The 14,592-nt window shown below is 35.9% G+C and overlaps 2 protein-coding genes across 2 annotated transcripts; one reads left to right on the top strand and one right to left on the bottom strand.

Moving 5' to 3' along the window:
* Positions 1–1,778: 1,778 nt before the first annotated feature.
* LOC143553760 (oxalate--CoA ligase-like) lies at positions 1,779–4,396 on the top strand. The gene is made up of 4 exons (XM_077043674.1): positions 1,779–2,009; positions 2,311–3,352; positions 3,921–4,024; positions 4,118–4,396. The coding sequence occupies exons 1-4, from the start codon at positions 1,815–1,817 to the stop codon at positions 4,334–4,336; spliced, it is 1,560 nt and encodes a 519-aa protein (XP_076899789.1). The 5' UTR covers positions 1,779–1,814; the 3' UTR covers positions 4,337–4,396.
* Positions 4,397–10,502: 6,106 nt separating this feature from the next.
* On the bottom strand, positions 10,503–13,477 carry LOC143553759 (tubulin beta-1 chain). Its single transcript, XM_077043673.1, has 4 exons — positions 13,338–13,477; positions 11,985–12,274; positions 11,279–11,548; positions 10,503–11,182 (listed from the first exon to the last, which is right to left on the bottom strand). Exons 1-4 carry the CDS (start codon positions 13,439–13,441, stop codon positions 10,503–10,505), a joined length of 1,344 nt encoding a protein of 447 aa, XP_076899788.1. The 5' UTR covers positions 13,442–13,477.
* Between the last annotated feature and the right edge of the window lie 1,115 nt (positions 13,478–14,592).

Raw genomic sequence — 14,592 nt, 5'->3', positions numbered from 1 at the left:
TTCAACAAGACCTGCGCGTTTGGAAAGCGAATGAAGTCGCAACTTGGTACAAAGAGCCGACAAAGGCGAATTAAAATTTTATTTCTCTTCTTAAATTAACGGTTTGAAAGCATCCAGAACTATTTTTTTATTTATTTTAATATAAAAACAAATCAAATGCGTCAGTCAAGTTGGACCATTATTAATTGATGCACAGAAACATGAAAAACAAGATTTTTTCTCGTTGTAATATGCTAAAAATATTACATACCAAATATGCTTAAAAACACATAGTTGCTCTCTCTATTCTAGTTCATTTTAGGATTGAAGATTAAATTGTTGACATTTAATTAGAAGAAATGACATGTTTTTGGTAAGACTAAGTGTAGTGGACGGTAAATATGGGCAACAAGGGGTGGTGATAAGCCGATAACATTAGAGATGAGCAAAAATCGGTACGGTACCGAATCAGTATCAAGGTTTTGAGTTTTCGGAACCGGTACGGTACCGGTATTTCTCGAATTTTACCTTAAACACCGGTACCGTCCCGGTACCGAACCGAACATTTCGGTACCGGTACCGGTACGGTACCGAGCTCATCCCTAGATAACATCGCTCTGCTAGGCGACAAAGGGGCGATAAGTTGGGGGCGACATATATTTGTCGTCAGGTGTGTTTATAAAGATGTTAATATGGCGATCAACTATAGACGGAGACGATTTTTAGGCTACAACACTGCCCCACAGTCTACATATCACCTCCTTGCCACATGTCAACTATAGGTGGGGTGATTTCTAGATCAGTTGCAATGAAGGTAGGTGAGCTAGCAAAAGCTTAGCATAAATGTTCTGGTAGTTACCTAGCTTATAAAATATGCCCAAAAACGACGTAGCAAAATGTACCTTTTGTTCAAATAGTATAAACTGTTTTTATAACTTTCAGAGCTAATGTTATTCATTTATTTTTTTTAACGGCCAACGAATCTTTCAAATGAGCTACTAGTTAAATTCACTGCATCGAAATACCCTCGTCTTTTGATTTCGAAAAAACCCTCACCTAAGACCAACGCCTATAAACACTCGCCCGAAGACACGACAGTGTGGTGAGATAAACACGTTCAGTTCAAGGATTCAGCTAGTGAAAGACACCTAATCGTTTAGTCTCTGAAACTAAATGTTGTGGGCAGGAATCAAACCTGAGTCACATGGAACACCAAAGTCTCTTCTTACCACTAGCTCATTGACCATTTTAAATACCCAATTTTTACTTTGCTATATATTTTTTTTCTCAGATTTATTGATTTTGATTTCTTTGTAGTCATTAAAAAAGGCGTGAGTTAGGGTGAACGAAGCGGAACCTGTCCATCCCGATCTCTAGCAAAATAATTCCACCCATCTCTCTACTATCACCCAAATTCCTTCCCGTCCACGCCTATTTCTTCTTTGCTCTTCCATAAATGCATCAAAAACAACCCAATCAAGTCACATATTTCCAGTACCAGTACCAGTACCAGTACCAGTACCAGTACCAAGACTCCCGAAATGCTTGACGAAGGTCTTTCCAAACTCTCACGTATTTGTTCCTTTAAAATATAAATAAAGGTAGGTAAGGATATACAGGCATGCTTACCTCACGTGCCACTATTAGACAAGTCATCTTCCACGTAGCACACCTTCCCCAATTAACACCTTCGCCGTCACCGTCGTTTCAACCTCCGTCAACTCGCCGCCTCATTCTCCTATAAATATTCAAACCCACAACTCATTCCACTCATATTATTCAACACCACCTTCTAATTAATCAATTAATCACTTTCAAATTCACCTCAACAAAAAATGGAAACTTTAACCGGACTACTCAAACACATCGCCGGAATATTCCCCGACCGCCGTGCTATCTCCGTCTCCGGCAAGTTCGATATCACACACTCGCGTCTTGATCAGTTAATCGACCATGCCGCCGGTTTACTCATCTCCGCCGGAGTTAAACCACACGACGTCGTTGCACTCACGTTCCCAAACACCGTTGAGGTATTTAATTTAGACCTAATTTCATCGATTAATCTGAAATTGATGCGATTAATTTGATTTTTTTGCGTTTATAGTACGTAATCATGCTTTTGCGACGTGGGTTTGCGTTAATTTTATCAATTAATCTGAAATTAATCCAATTTGACTATTATTCTGCTTTGTGGGTTTGCCTTAATTTCGTCAATTAATCTGAAAATCCACTTTTAATATTATTACGGTACATATGCATGCTTCTGCTACGTGGGTTTGTCTTAATTTCTTCAATTAATCTGAAATTAATCCAATTTTATTATTATTACAGTACGTGATCATGTTCTTGTCGGTTATTAGAGTCCGAGCAACAGCTGCGCCGTTGAATCAAGCCTACACAGCAGACGAATTCGAGTTTTACTTATCGGATTCCGAATCGAAGCTCTTATTAACCGGAAAAGACGGAAATGAGTCGGCCGAAACCGCCGCGTCAAAGATCGGAATCCGTCACGTAACCGCTGCGTTAAACGATGTCGGTTTAGGTATTCACCTCTCCGCCACGTCGGATGCGTCATCCGACGTGGATAATATTATTAACGAGCCATCCGACGTGGCACTCTTCCTGCACACGTCGGGGACCACTAGCCGCCCGAAAGGCGTCCCGTTGACTCAAGTCAACTTAGCTTCGTCCGTTAATAATATTAAATCCGTTTATAAACTAACGGAGTTAGACTCCAATGTTATTGTGTTGCCGTTGTTTCACGTCCACGGGTTGCTAGCCGGGTTGTTAAGCTCGCTCGGCTCGGGAGCCTCGGTGACTCTCCCAGCCGCGGCGAGATTCTCCGCGACCACGTTTTGGTCGGACATGAATAAATACCAAGCCACGTGGTACACCGCGGTCCCCACCATCCACCAAATAATACTCGACCGACACGAGACTAAACCCGAGGCGAGTTACCCGCGGCTCCGGTTTATCCGAAGCTGCAGCGCGTCACTCGCACCGACAATATTAGCTCGGCTCGAGGAGGCGTTTAATGCGCCTGTTTTAGAAGCGTATGCGATGACAGAAGCCACGCATTTAATGGCTTCCAACCCGTTACCCGAAGACGGGCCCCACGTGCCCGGGTCGGTAGGGAAACCCGTGGGTCAAGAAATGGCGATTTTGGATGAGAACGGTGTTATACAAGAAGCCGGTGCGAATGGTGAGGTTTGTATTCGGGGGCCGAATGTTACAAGCGGGTATAAGAATAACCTGGAAGCGAATAAATCCGCGTTTTTGTTCGGGTGGTTTCATACGGGTGATATCGGGTATTTTGACTCGGATGGGTATTTGCATCTGGTGGGTCGGATCAAGGAACTGATTAACCGTGGAGGTATTGTTTTCTTAATCTTTTTAACTTTTTATATTAATATTCTGTTAATTAATTAATTAATTATTATTAATTTGTGATTCAAGTATTTGACATGAATCTGATGCTGTTTTATAGTTTGTGAAAGAGAATATTTGATAGATAACTTATATGCCAAGCTAGTTACTTAACATTTAACAACTATTTATTTTATATTTTATGTTAATATGGAATATTTAAATAAACAAGATTTGTTATTTTTAGCAAGACGTGCTAAAATGTTAATCTCTGTCTCATGTGTTTTGTGCTGTGAAGCTTTACTTTATGTGTGTGTGGGGTCCACAGCCTTTTAAAACAGGCCCCCTAAATATTGCCGTGTCATTTAATAATAATAATAATAATAATAATAACTGTGGATCTAACAAATTTCAAATCTTAAAAGCAATTGGATCCGAGTGTCACGTTTCATGTTATGTCACACTTTGACACCATGACACAACACATGACACATCCATTTAGTATTTTGTTGTTTATAAATTTTAAAAATTAAAAAGTAGCATGAAATAAAATTCGGTTCGATTGGTGTTTACAGGTGAGAAGATATCACCTATCGAAGTGGATGCAGTTCTCTTGTCGCACCCTGATGTCGCTCAAGCGGTTTGCTTTGGCGTGCCAGATGACAAATATGGTGAAGAGGTACTACCACACATCCAAAACGTTGGTTTTGTTTTTTCTTTTTTAATTTTGACATTTTATTTTAAGAAGTATCTAAACGGGATGAAATTGCAGATAAACTGTGCGGTGATACCTAGAGAAGGATCAAACCTTGACGAGGAAGAGGTGTCGAGATTCTGCAAGAAGAATTTAGCATCGTTTAAGGTTCCTAAGAAGGTGTTTATCACCGATTCTGTTCCAAAGACTGCAACTGGGAAGATCCAAAGGAGGATTGTTGCGGAACACTTTCTTACACGTATTTCGACTGCTAAAGTACCCAAGTTTGGAGCTTAAATGCATCTTGTGTTATGCGCTGTCACAGATTATATGAAGAAATATTAGAAGTGTAATCTTCAAATTGTTAATTGGGTCTCTTAATTCTTTTGATATATTTTTTTTAATTTTTTACTATGTACTTGTTTTACAAAGATGTTATAGACTACTTATGATATATCATAATACATTGCATATGCTTTATTATTACTATTGAATTAAAATATATAGAATATAAAATTAATGCATTTTAAAGGGTTACATTTTAAAATTGATGAGTATATAAAGAGGTGTTTGCTCTGATAGCCTGTTCAGACAGTCAGACACCATTCAAATATTTATAGCATTTTTTGCGCAAAGGAACGGCATTGTGATTCAGTTAGACGTTAAAAATGTTTTCTTAAATGGGGAGCTTAAGGAAGCTATTGTATACATGGACCAACCACAAAGGTTTGTCAAAATGGGTGAAGAAGCAAAAGTTTACCGAGTAAAGAGAGCCTTGTATGGCCTTAAACATGCTCCAAGATCATGGTTTAGCCGAATTGAAGGCTATTTAAAAATCAAGAAACGAGAATGATATAATAAAGTAATATGATCATACACCATCCGTCAAGAAGGTTTGGAATACCCGAAATCTCAAAGACCAGCCTGCTTAGATCCGTTTTGATCGGAACCAAGTTGATTAAAAAAAAAGACAGCTCATTTAGACCGGAATGCATTTTGCACATAATCTGTGCCGACCCAAACCTGTTTTAATATATTACCTGAATTTGTCCAACTCGTTTAATTTGCATGGTCAGGTTAAGTTGTTTATGAGGCCGAATGTTACAAGGCACGTATAAAGTTAACACCGAAGACAACAAGTCTATCCGGGTGGTCCCACTCGGTAATATCGATATATGCATTTTGTTGGCCAAGATGCCGGATCAAGGAAGTAGGAATTGATCAGCCGAGAAGGTATTTTATTTATTATTTTCTATCAAATATTTTGTGGAGTTTTATAAAAGAGAATATGCTTTCTGTAACCACTAAATATTATATGCCAAACTCGTGTAAATTAACCAATTATTTTGTTGTTTACGTATTAATTGATGACAACTAAAAAAACAAGATTCATGTAAGGTGTTTATGGTTGATTTTGGCTTTAAATCGAACCAAAAACTGAAATTTAGGTTTATTGATTGTAGAAAACCGATCGGTTTCAATTTTTGGGTTAGAAAACTTATACGTTTTGTTTTCCAATTTAATATATATCGGTTCGGTTCAATTATGAAGTACCTTTTTATATTTTATCTGTGAGCTTGAAATATTTGGATCTAAACAAAAAGGTAATAATAATAACATAAAAAATACTATTTTTGCCCTTAAAAGCTTGGTCTATAATTTTGTTAAACAAGTTACTATTGGAATAATAAACCCGGTAACAAACATTAAAACAAGTCCAGTGCGATTTAGTTCCACTGTTCAGTTGAATTTTGTATGGATTTTTCCGGTGTGGTCAATAATAGATCCAGAGTTTCTCATAAGTGTTGGTATAAATCGATCAGATCAGAACTAGTCAAGTCACATAAATTACATAATCAGTTTATTTCTTAGGCATAACTTATTATTCATGTTGATATCATTCTCTCGTGTTTTCCATAGCTATAAAATACAAACAATAAAAAATTTGGCATATTATATAATTATACATGTGGACATTGGTATTTACAAGGTCACATATTTCTTGTCAAAGAAAGAAATAAGTCGTTTTCAAACCAGAAACTCCGTTGATTGTCGATTGAAGGCCACACGTAGTCATGCTATGTGTCTTGATTTTATTTCGTGATGGAGATATAATAAAATATCATATCAACATATTGTTTTATTATTGATTTATTTATGTTTAAGTTATTTATAAAATGTTTTATAACATGACACCTATTCGCATCCTGATGTCGGTCATGGTGGTTGACAAAACTTTAAAACTTTTTATTATTTATATTTACATAAATAATATTGGGTTTTGCGAGTAGTGGTTTCGCGGTCGGTCAAGCCGCATTAAAAGCTGCTTCAGGTAAGGTGGCAAAACATGAAAAGGCGTGTCTTGACAACCAACATGTATTTATTCCTTTTGCTTTTGACACTTTTGGTTTCCTCGCGCCTGAAGCTGTGGAGCTACTTACCCGTGTTCAGCGGGTCATGCATAGTAATGTTATGACTCCAAGATCAGCAAATATAGTTTTTAAAATATTGGGTTTTGCGATTCAAAAAGGGGTAGCGGCGCAGCTTGTTACCCGCTTGCCTTCTGTTTCGATGTAATCCAATAAACAATTAATACGGCAATATCATGATTCAAGTGGTTGTGTGAAAAAAAAAATTTACATAATAAATTGTACTTCTGTCTAATAGCATGGGTAATTGTTAAAGCATGAAATTTTTATGGTTTTAGGTTTGAAACTTGACTTTATGGAGTTCTCTTATATTGGTGGGTTTCCTCATTTATGATCTTCATGTGTGAGCCGTGAGGCATATCTGAAACGTCAAAATCAGTATGGATGGTTGGATTTTCGTCTCGGAAGGCTCACTCGAGTGTTGAGAGTAGTTCTTAACGTTGTTTACAAAAAAGCATGGCCGGCCTTGAGGGTGTGCGAGCCGCAGCCTCGGCCGAGGCACCATCACATATTATATATAATCATATATATGGTTAGTTTTATTTGAGAACTCAAAAAAAGTTAAGAACTTTTAGGAACTCTTAAAAACCAAATATATTTTTAACTTTTTTTATATATTAACATTATTTGAGACTTGTTTTATCATATTTATAAAAAAAAAATTTTGATTACATATATAAATCACAAGTTACACATGTGTAAAATTTATGTGATAAAAATTTACATGTGTAAAAAAAACATAGATATGGGTAAAAAAAAACTAATTTTCATAATAATAATCGTAAATATAGATGTCAAACAGTACACTTAACTAACATTAACATACAAAAATTTTTATAAAAAAAGTTAGTTATTAAGAGTTCCTTCAAGTTTTTAAATAATTTAAGAGTTCTCGAATGATACTAATCACATATATATATATACACACACATACACACATATCTAAAAAATAATTCTTATGTATTATAATTGGATATCTCTTAAATTTGTCGGGTCCAAAAAAAAAAATTTAATTCACAATCTACTGGATAAAATATGGGCCCAAACAAAATGGCAAAATTAATAATAAAAAGAAATAATCATCAGTTAATAAAAACGTCGAACAAAATAAGGCTTCTGAGCTTTGGCAACGCCTTGTCGTTCTCGCTCCCACTCCTTCAATTCCCTACCACCATCTCTAGCAGTCCACCACTGTCGGTGCTGCCGAACAGAACACTAGCCACTACCATGCCAACTCAGTGACTCACCAAGGTATGATTTTGAGTTTTAACTATTTGATTATTTTATTTTATGATTGTTCCGTTATTCGGTCGAACGGTTAGATATTTGGATAACTACTTGAGTGATAAATATTATTTATTAGTATTTGGTCAATTGTGGAAAACTTATTGTATTTGATTTTTAGGCTTGTAGCAATCGATCCATTATGTCTCATAAACAATTATCCGGTGCTCAAAGGCGTAAAAAGAGAAAACGAGATGATTCAATGAGAAAGTCTCAAACCGGTGCTATATATAAGCTGGAGTTATATCGTTAATGTCGATTAAAAGTTTAGCTTATATATTTTGTTACTTGTTATGGCCTACGAGTCTTTTTATTTCAGCTCGGCCAAGGTTTATGAACTCTCGAAGACGGCCTTGTAAAAAAGTTTACGATGACATAATACTTACTAAAAAAAATTACATTTAACTTTTGAAGAAGATAAAGTTGTGACAATCCCTTAAATGGAATATTGAGCTACAGAAATAAATTTTGATTAATACACTAGTATCCAATGAAATTTGGCCTAAAAGCCACGGGACGTCCAGACATTCCTTTAGTTAAATCGGTTCTTGGTTGTTTACCTTTGTATTACCTTTATCTGATTAATAATTGTTGAAGTATTGGAAAGAGTAAGGAGAAACTTTTTGCGGGGAGGATTTGGAAACGATAGGGAGATACATTGGATCGCATGAAACAATGTTATTAAGCCGAACAAGAGTAGTTTACGATCCATCAATGTGCCGCTTCTTGTTAGATGATGGAGGGAGAATTGAATACATTGCTCTATGCCCTATGGTTCAAGTGTACCTCGTGGTGTGGGCTGCATTTAAACGAGGCTTTTGATATAGACCCGCAAAATGTGTTAGCCTTCAAAAACTTGTAGAAGATCATAAGGCTTTTGGGACAATTTTCTGATCGTTTTATTTCTTAAACGAAGATGGATTTTGATAATAACTTGGCTTTCAAGAAAAGACTCGGATTCCTTAATCAAGAAATCAAGTAGGGATCTTCTTAGGATCATATCATTTTTGTCCATTCATTTGCTAGTTTCATCGTCCAAAAAGGGAATAAAGTTTCGCGTGGCACTATTTATTCAGCCTTTTGGTTCATATGGTTTGCTACGAATGGTGTGATCTTCAAAATATTGAAACTCTATGGAGTTCCTTGTCCTGTTTTGTTGTTACAACCTGTTACTATTTTTTTATTCGGTCCTACCATATTCTAGTTGTATTGCCCGGCCTCTTGCTAGCGTGTTTAGTTATCAATGGTCGTTCTAAGAAAAAAAATGGTTTTAATTGTTGCTTCATTCAGCTTCATATAGGTTTTAGCTGTTGTATTTTATGACTTATTCACTTACAAACTTTAAATTTTTCAAACATTTTATAACTTATAAGTCATAAGAAGGTTAAATAAGGAATCCCAAACACGGAATTTCATAGAAAGCTAGCTAATGCTCTCATTAATGGCCAAATCACACTTAAGTTAAGTATGCTGTCTAACAACCAACTAGTTTGTACTTTGTTCTTAGTTATTATTATTGCTTACATGTACACATTTAGTCTACATTCTTAATTCAAGTACAATATAGATGAACACTACTTGACCACTATGGTGAAGTATTGAAGGTTGTCTTCATACCAAACTTGGGCTTCAATAAACAGAAAATTGTTTTTTTCAGACATTTCAGTTGGGCAAGCCCAAGTTTAAACTGTTTTTCTCCATTAAATATTAATTTGCAAATCATTATTTTATACATTTTTTAAATGTTAAAAGATGTTTCATAAGTATTAACTGTACTATGCATGACAATTATATTCTTCCTCCCCCCCCCCCCAAAAAAAAAGATAGACAGAACAGTCGGTTCGGTTTACATATAAGATCGAAATAGTTAACAGGACCGTCAAACCTTCTTTTTAAGCATGAAATGAACTAGGGATGAGCAAAAACCGAACCATAACCGAAAACCAAACCGTTAACCAAAAAAAATTAACCATAACCAAACAAAACCAAAGGTTATGGTTAAGTGAATATGATTAGCCGAGCATTCGCCTATGGTTACGGTTAATGTGTCTCCGTTAAACGAGTTTAACAAAACTAAACTTCTTTTGTTTATGCTTTTGCAAAATTTTCAATCTTTTATACTTTTTGTCCAACTTCAAACATTTAAATTTACGTCGCAACTATTTTAGCATTGTTTGAAACACCATAACCAAGCTTGGAACCAACATATTTTAACTTCGGAGCTTGGAACATCATAACCGAACCAATTTCAACTAGGACAAAGGAAAAAAAAATACATTGGACAATTAACCTAAATTAATCAAAACCAACCTACAGCCAAAGGTTTAACAACCATTGAATTATGGTTAAGCAATCTTCAATAGCCAAACCTCGGTTATGGTTATGGTTATGGTTATGGTTAAGGTTAAGCCCCATAACCAAACCAAACCGGCTTTGCACGCCTCTAATATGAACCGTATAGATCTCAAACCAACTCAGTTTCTTTAGATGATATGGCTCAATTTCAAAATTTTATCACAAATAGAAGTCAAGATTTACCAGATAACAAACAAAAGATGTAACCAAGCAAACAAATTCAAAATAACCAAGCAAATCATCATCAGCATGTCTGCAAAACCACTTAACAAAAAAACATAATCCTAGTATGCAACATAGTACCACTTCAAACCATAGTAAACTAACTACCAACATAAATCCAATAGCATGCCATTAAGCAAATGACAAATCCATCAACCAAAACAAACCTCTTATCAAGCCCCGTCCGCAAGCTCTTCTTCATCTTCATACTCATACCCTTCTTCGTCAGCGGTTGCATCCTGATACTGCTGATACTCGGAAACCAAATCATTCATGTTACTCTCGGCTTCAGTAAACTCCATCTCGTCCATCCCTTCACCTGTGTACCAATGCAAGAAAGCCTTCCTGCGGAACATGGCAGTAAACTGCTCGCTCACGCGCCTGAACATTTCCTGAATCGATGTCGAGTTACCAATAAACGTGGACGCCATTTTAAGCCCGGTTGGTGGGATGTCACAAACAGTTGACTTCACATTGTTAGGAATCCACTCAACAAAGTAAGACGAGTTCTTGTTTTGAACATTAATCATTTGTTCATCAACTTCTTTCGTGCTCATTTTGCCACGAAACATGGCGGATGCGGTTAGGTAACGCCCGTGTCGGGGGTCGGCTGCACACATCATGTTTTTAGCGTCCCACATTTGTTGAGTTAGTTCGGGTACGGTTAGTGCACGGTACTGCTGGGACCCACGTGAGGTTAAAGGTGCAAAACCGACCATGAAGAAGTGGAGACGGGGGAATGGGATGAGGTTGACCGCAAGCTTTCGAAGGTCCGAGTTGAGTTGACCCGGGAAACGTAAGCAGCAAGTCACACCACTCATTGTAGCAGAGATCAAGTGGTTCAAGTCACCAACTGCAAAACATAATGACAGCAATAACTAAAGTTAACCACTTTTCAAGTTTTGAAAGTACTATTATTATGAAGGCAAGGGTATTTTGGTCATTTTACAGCTTGGTGTGGTGAGCTTTAGTGTTCTGAAGCAGATGTCATACAAGGCTTCATTGTCAAGCACCATACATTCATCAGCATTTTCAACAAGTTGGTGAACTGAGAGTGTTGCATTGTAGGGCTCAACAACAGTGTCTGAGACTTTTGGTGATGGGAATACAGAGAAAGTGAGCATCATGCGGTCCGGGTACTCTTCTCGGATCTTGGAAATGAGAAGGGTTCCCATTCCTGACCCGGTTCCACCACCCAATGAGTGGCACACCTGGAAACCTGCAAGTAGTCAAGAAATGTGTATGTAAATCAGTAAATGCTATTTCAAAGTTAATCAACACTCAAAATTATAATTAATCAGATAAAAGGTTTATAATTATTCAATATTATACAATACACACACACACAAAATTTTATATATAACTTTTCAGACTAAGTATAAATTTTCAAATGCTTCAGACTTCCCAGTTTACTGAAATTTGACCAATTTTACTGTTTTTAACCAATTTTGACCACAAATTGACTGATTCCAATTTTAGGGGCCGATTAGGTGAAATCAAATCGGTAACCAGACGATTTTTACAACACTGATAGTAATCAGAATAAAAATCAAAACACAGCAAACTATGCCAACAACAAAGATATAACTAATGACTGTTATCATTCAAAATCAACTCAATAACACTCAAATAAATAAATGAAATGAACTTTATACCTTGAAGACAATCACAGTTTTCAGCTTCTTTCCTTACAACATCCAAAACTGAGTCAATAAGCTCCGCGCCTTCAGTATAATGACCTTTCGCCCAATTATTCCCAGCACCAGACTGTCCGAACACAAAATTATCCGGCCGGAATATCTGACCATACGGGCCTGATCGCAGACTGTCCATAGTACCAGGCTCCAGATCCATCAGCACTGCGCGTGGAACAAACCTTCCACAACTCGCTTCATTGTAGTACACATTCACTCGCTCGAGTTGCAACTCATTGTCCCCGTTATACCTATATTACAAGATATTGTTGATATATTTTATGCATTTCGGAGATAATACAAGTGTTACACAAATAAGGACTAGTTAGCAGTTAATCCCTAGTCCGCCGGTGACTAATTAATTTTTAGGTAATCAGTGAGAAAATCAGGCGTCGGACCTAATCAGCCCTAACCAGACCTGGTCGGACATTAATTTCAGCCTTTATTCCCACTGTTTGTGACAGTTTCCGGCCAATTTCCAGCAATTTTGTACATATATATACATAAAAATGTGTGTGTGTGACTGTGTGTGTATAAACTATATATAAAAATGTGTATATATATCAAAATCACATATAAAAACATGTGCATACGTAAAATTACATATAAAAATGTGTACATATGTAAAAATTACAGATAAAAATGTCTGTGTACATATATAAAGCTGATGCTTACATATAATAATGTGTACAAATGTAAAATTACATATAAAAATATGTACATATGCAAAAATTACTAATTAAAATGTCTGTGTACATATGTAGACTGATAATTAAAGATAAAAATGTGTATATATGTAAAAATTACTAATTAAAATGTCTGTGTACGTATATAAAACCGATAATTACAGATAAAAATGTGTACATATGTAAAAATTACAGATAAAAATGTGTGTTATATCAAAATTACATATAAAAATGTGTGCGTGCGTAAAATTACATACAAATATGTATACATATGTAAAGTTAAGGATCAAAATGTCAGTGTATATACATAAAACTGAAAATTACATATAAAAATGTAGGTGTGTGTCTAAATATTACATATAAAAATGCGTACATATGTAAAAATTACACATAAAAATGTCGTTTTATAACTTTATATATATAACTATAAAACTAAAAATTACATATAAATATAAAAATGTGCATTTATGTAAAAATTACACAAACAATTAAAAATCGCTAATCCTCACTCCACCGCGAAATAACGAGTTCTAGAACACTGTATAATACAAAATTGAATCCTATTAAAGATGAATTAATACTAAAACAACATATATTTAAATTTAAACATATACATACTGAGTATTACCTTCCGGTTGAGTCAATCCCGTGCTCTGCACACACGACCTCCCAAAACTTAGCTCCGATCTGGTTGCCGCACTGGCCGCCTTGCACGTGCAGGATCTCGCGCATTTTGGATGGTGATTTTAGAGAGAGAGAGTTAGGGTTTTGAATTGTAACAGACTGAGAGGAAATGAAGGTTGAGGAGGATGAAATGGGTGTTCTAAATGGTGTGGAGTAACGGAGACTTCTGTTTGCCGTTAAGTTTGTGGTGAGTGGTAACGGGTAAGGTGGGTTTGACGGTGACGTGCCGTTAAGTTATTGAGTGGGAAGTGTTTGAATTTTGAATTTTGGTTTAAAACTCAAAACCGGTTTATGATCGGTTTCGGTTCGGATTTTGATTGGTTTCTCTTCGGTTTTTGTCCAGTTTTGATTCAGTTAACCGGTTTTGATGGAAAAAATTACAAACCGGTTTCGAACTTACGATTTCAATCGGTTCCAAACCAGTTTCTACATAATCGGTTTCAAACCGGTTCGGTTTCGGTTCGATTTTCGGGTCGGTTTGGTTAGCCGGCTTATTTGCCCACCTCTAGTTGACTATCTAAACAGAGGTTATCTGCGTCAGCGACTCGGTATTTGTTGATTTTTGTTGTCGAAATACAGTCTTAATTTAATACTTGGCTGGTGGCGGTCCAAACGAAAGGTGTATTTTGTTTTTCCAAAGGTTCGCGACTAATGGAGTTTAACCATCCGTTAGTCTGATGCTTACATGGCATGATTAATGGACCGTTGGAAAATAGATACATCTTTGGTTGAGACTTTTATCAATATCTATACTATATATAAAGCATAAGTGAGGGACCTCTTAAATTTTAAGAGGTACCAAACTTATTGTTTTAAGTACAAACCATAATGCATAAAATTAAGACATTTTAGGGGCAATATTGTCTTTTAACAATTTTGTCTTTTAGCAAAATCATGTACACTAATTTTAATTTATTAAAAAATAATTACAAGTTTGGTCATTTAATTTTAATCATGTTTTGTTAATTTATTGAATAGCTAAATATATACCCCTTATTTTAAACCAACTACCCCCACGAAGTTTAAACGTTTATAACTTTTTCGCACGTTAATATTTTTTTAAAAACATTATACCATAAAAAAGTATTTTATTCTCTTTAATTTAAGTATGGTGTTGCTATATTTTTCTCATACTAGAAATTTAATGTGTTACGTGATTACCATTAGGGACCGTCAAACGGGTTGGACGGGTTCAGACG

Source organism: Bidens hawaiensis, unplaced genomic scaffold, assembly GCF_021521415.1.
Source record: "Bidens hawaiensis isolate Kalapana, Puna unplaced genomic scaffold, B.hawaiensis_p1.1 tig00017357_1, whole genome shotgun sequence".
Classification (NCBI taxonomy): Eukaryota; Viridiplantae; Streptophyta; class Magnoliopsida; order Asterales; family Asteraceae; genus Bidens; species Bidens hawaiensis.
The sequence above is the reverse complement of the archived record's forward strand: the minus strand, read 5'-3'. Positions and strand labels throughout refer to the sequence as shown.

Excerpts from the sequence above, each read along its gene's own strand:
- LOC143553759 (XM_077043673.1), bottom strand. The coding sequence starts at position 13,441 with ATGCGCGAGATCCTGCACGTGCAAGGCGGCCAGTGCGGCAACCAGATC. Across the intron at positions 12,275-13,337 it reads GGGATTGACTCAACCGGAAG|GTATAACGGGGACAATGAGT; the intron begins GTAATACTCAGT and ends CTTGTAATATAG. Across the intron at positions 11,549-11,984 it reads AAACTGTGATTGTCTTCAAG|GTTTCCAGGTGTGCCACTCA; the intron begins GTATAAAGTTCA and ends GACTACTTGCAG.
- LOC143553760 (XM_077043674.1), top strand. The coding sequence starts at position 1,815 with ATGGAAACTTTAACCGGACTACTCAAACACATCGCCGGAATATTCCCC. Across the intron at positions 3,353-3,920 it reads GGAACTGATTAACCGTGGAG|GTGAGAAGATATCACCTATC; the intron begins GTATTGTTTTCT and ends TGGTGTTTACAG. Across the intron at positions 4,025-4,117 it reads ATGACAAATATGGTGAAGAG|ATAAACTGTGCGGTGATACC; the intron begins GTACTACCACAC and ends ATGAAATTGCAG.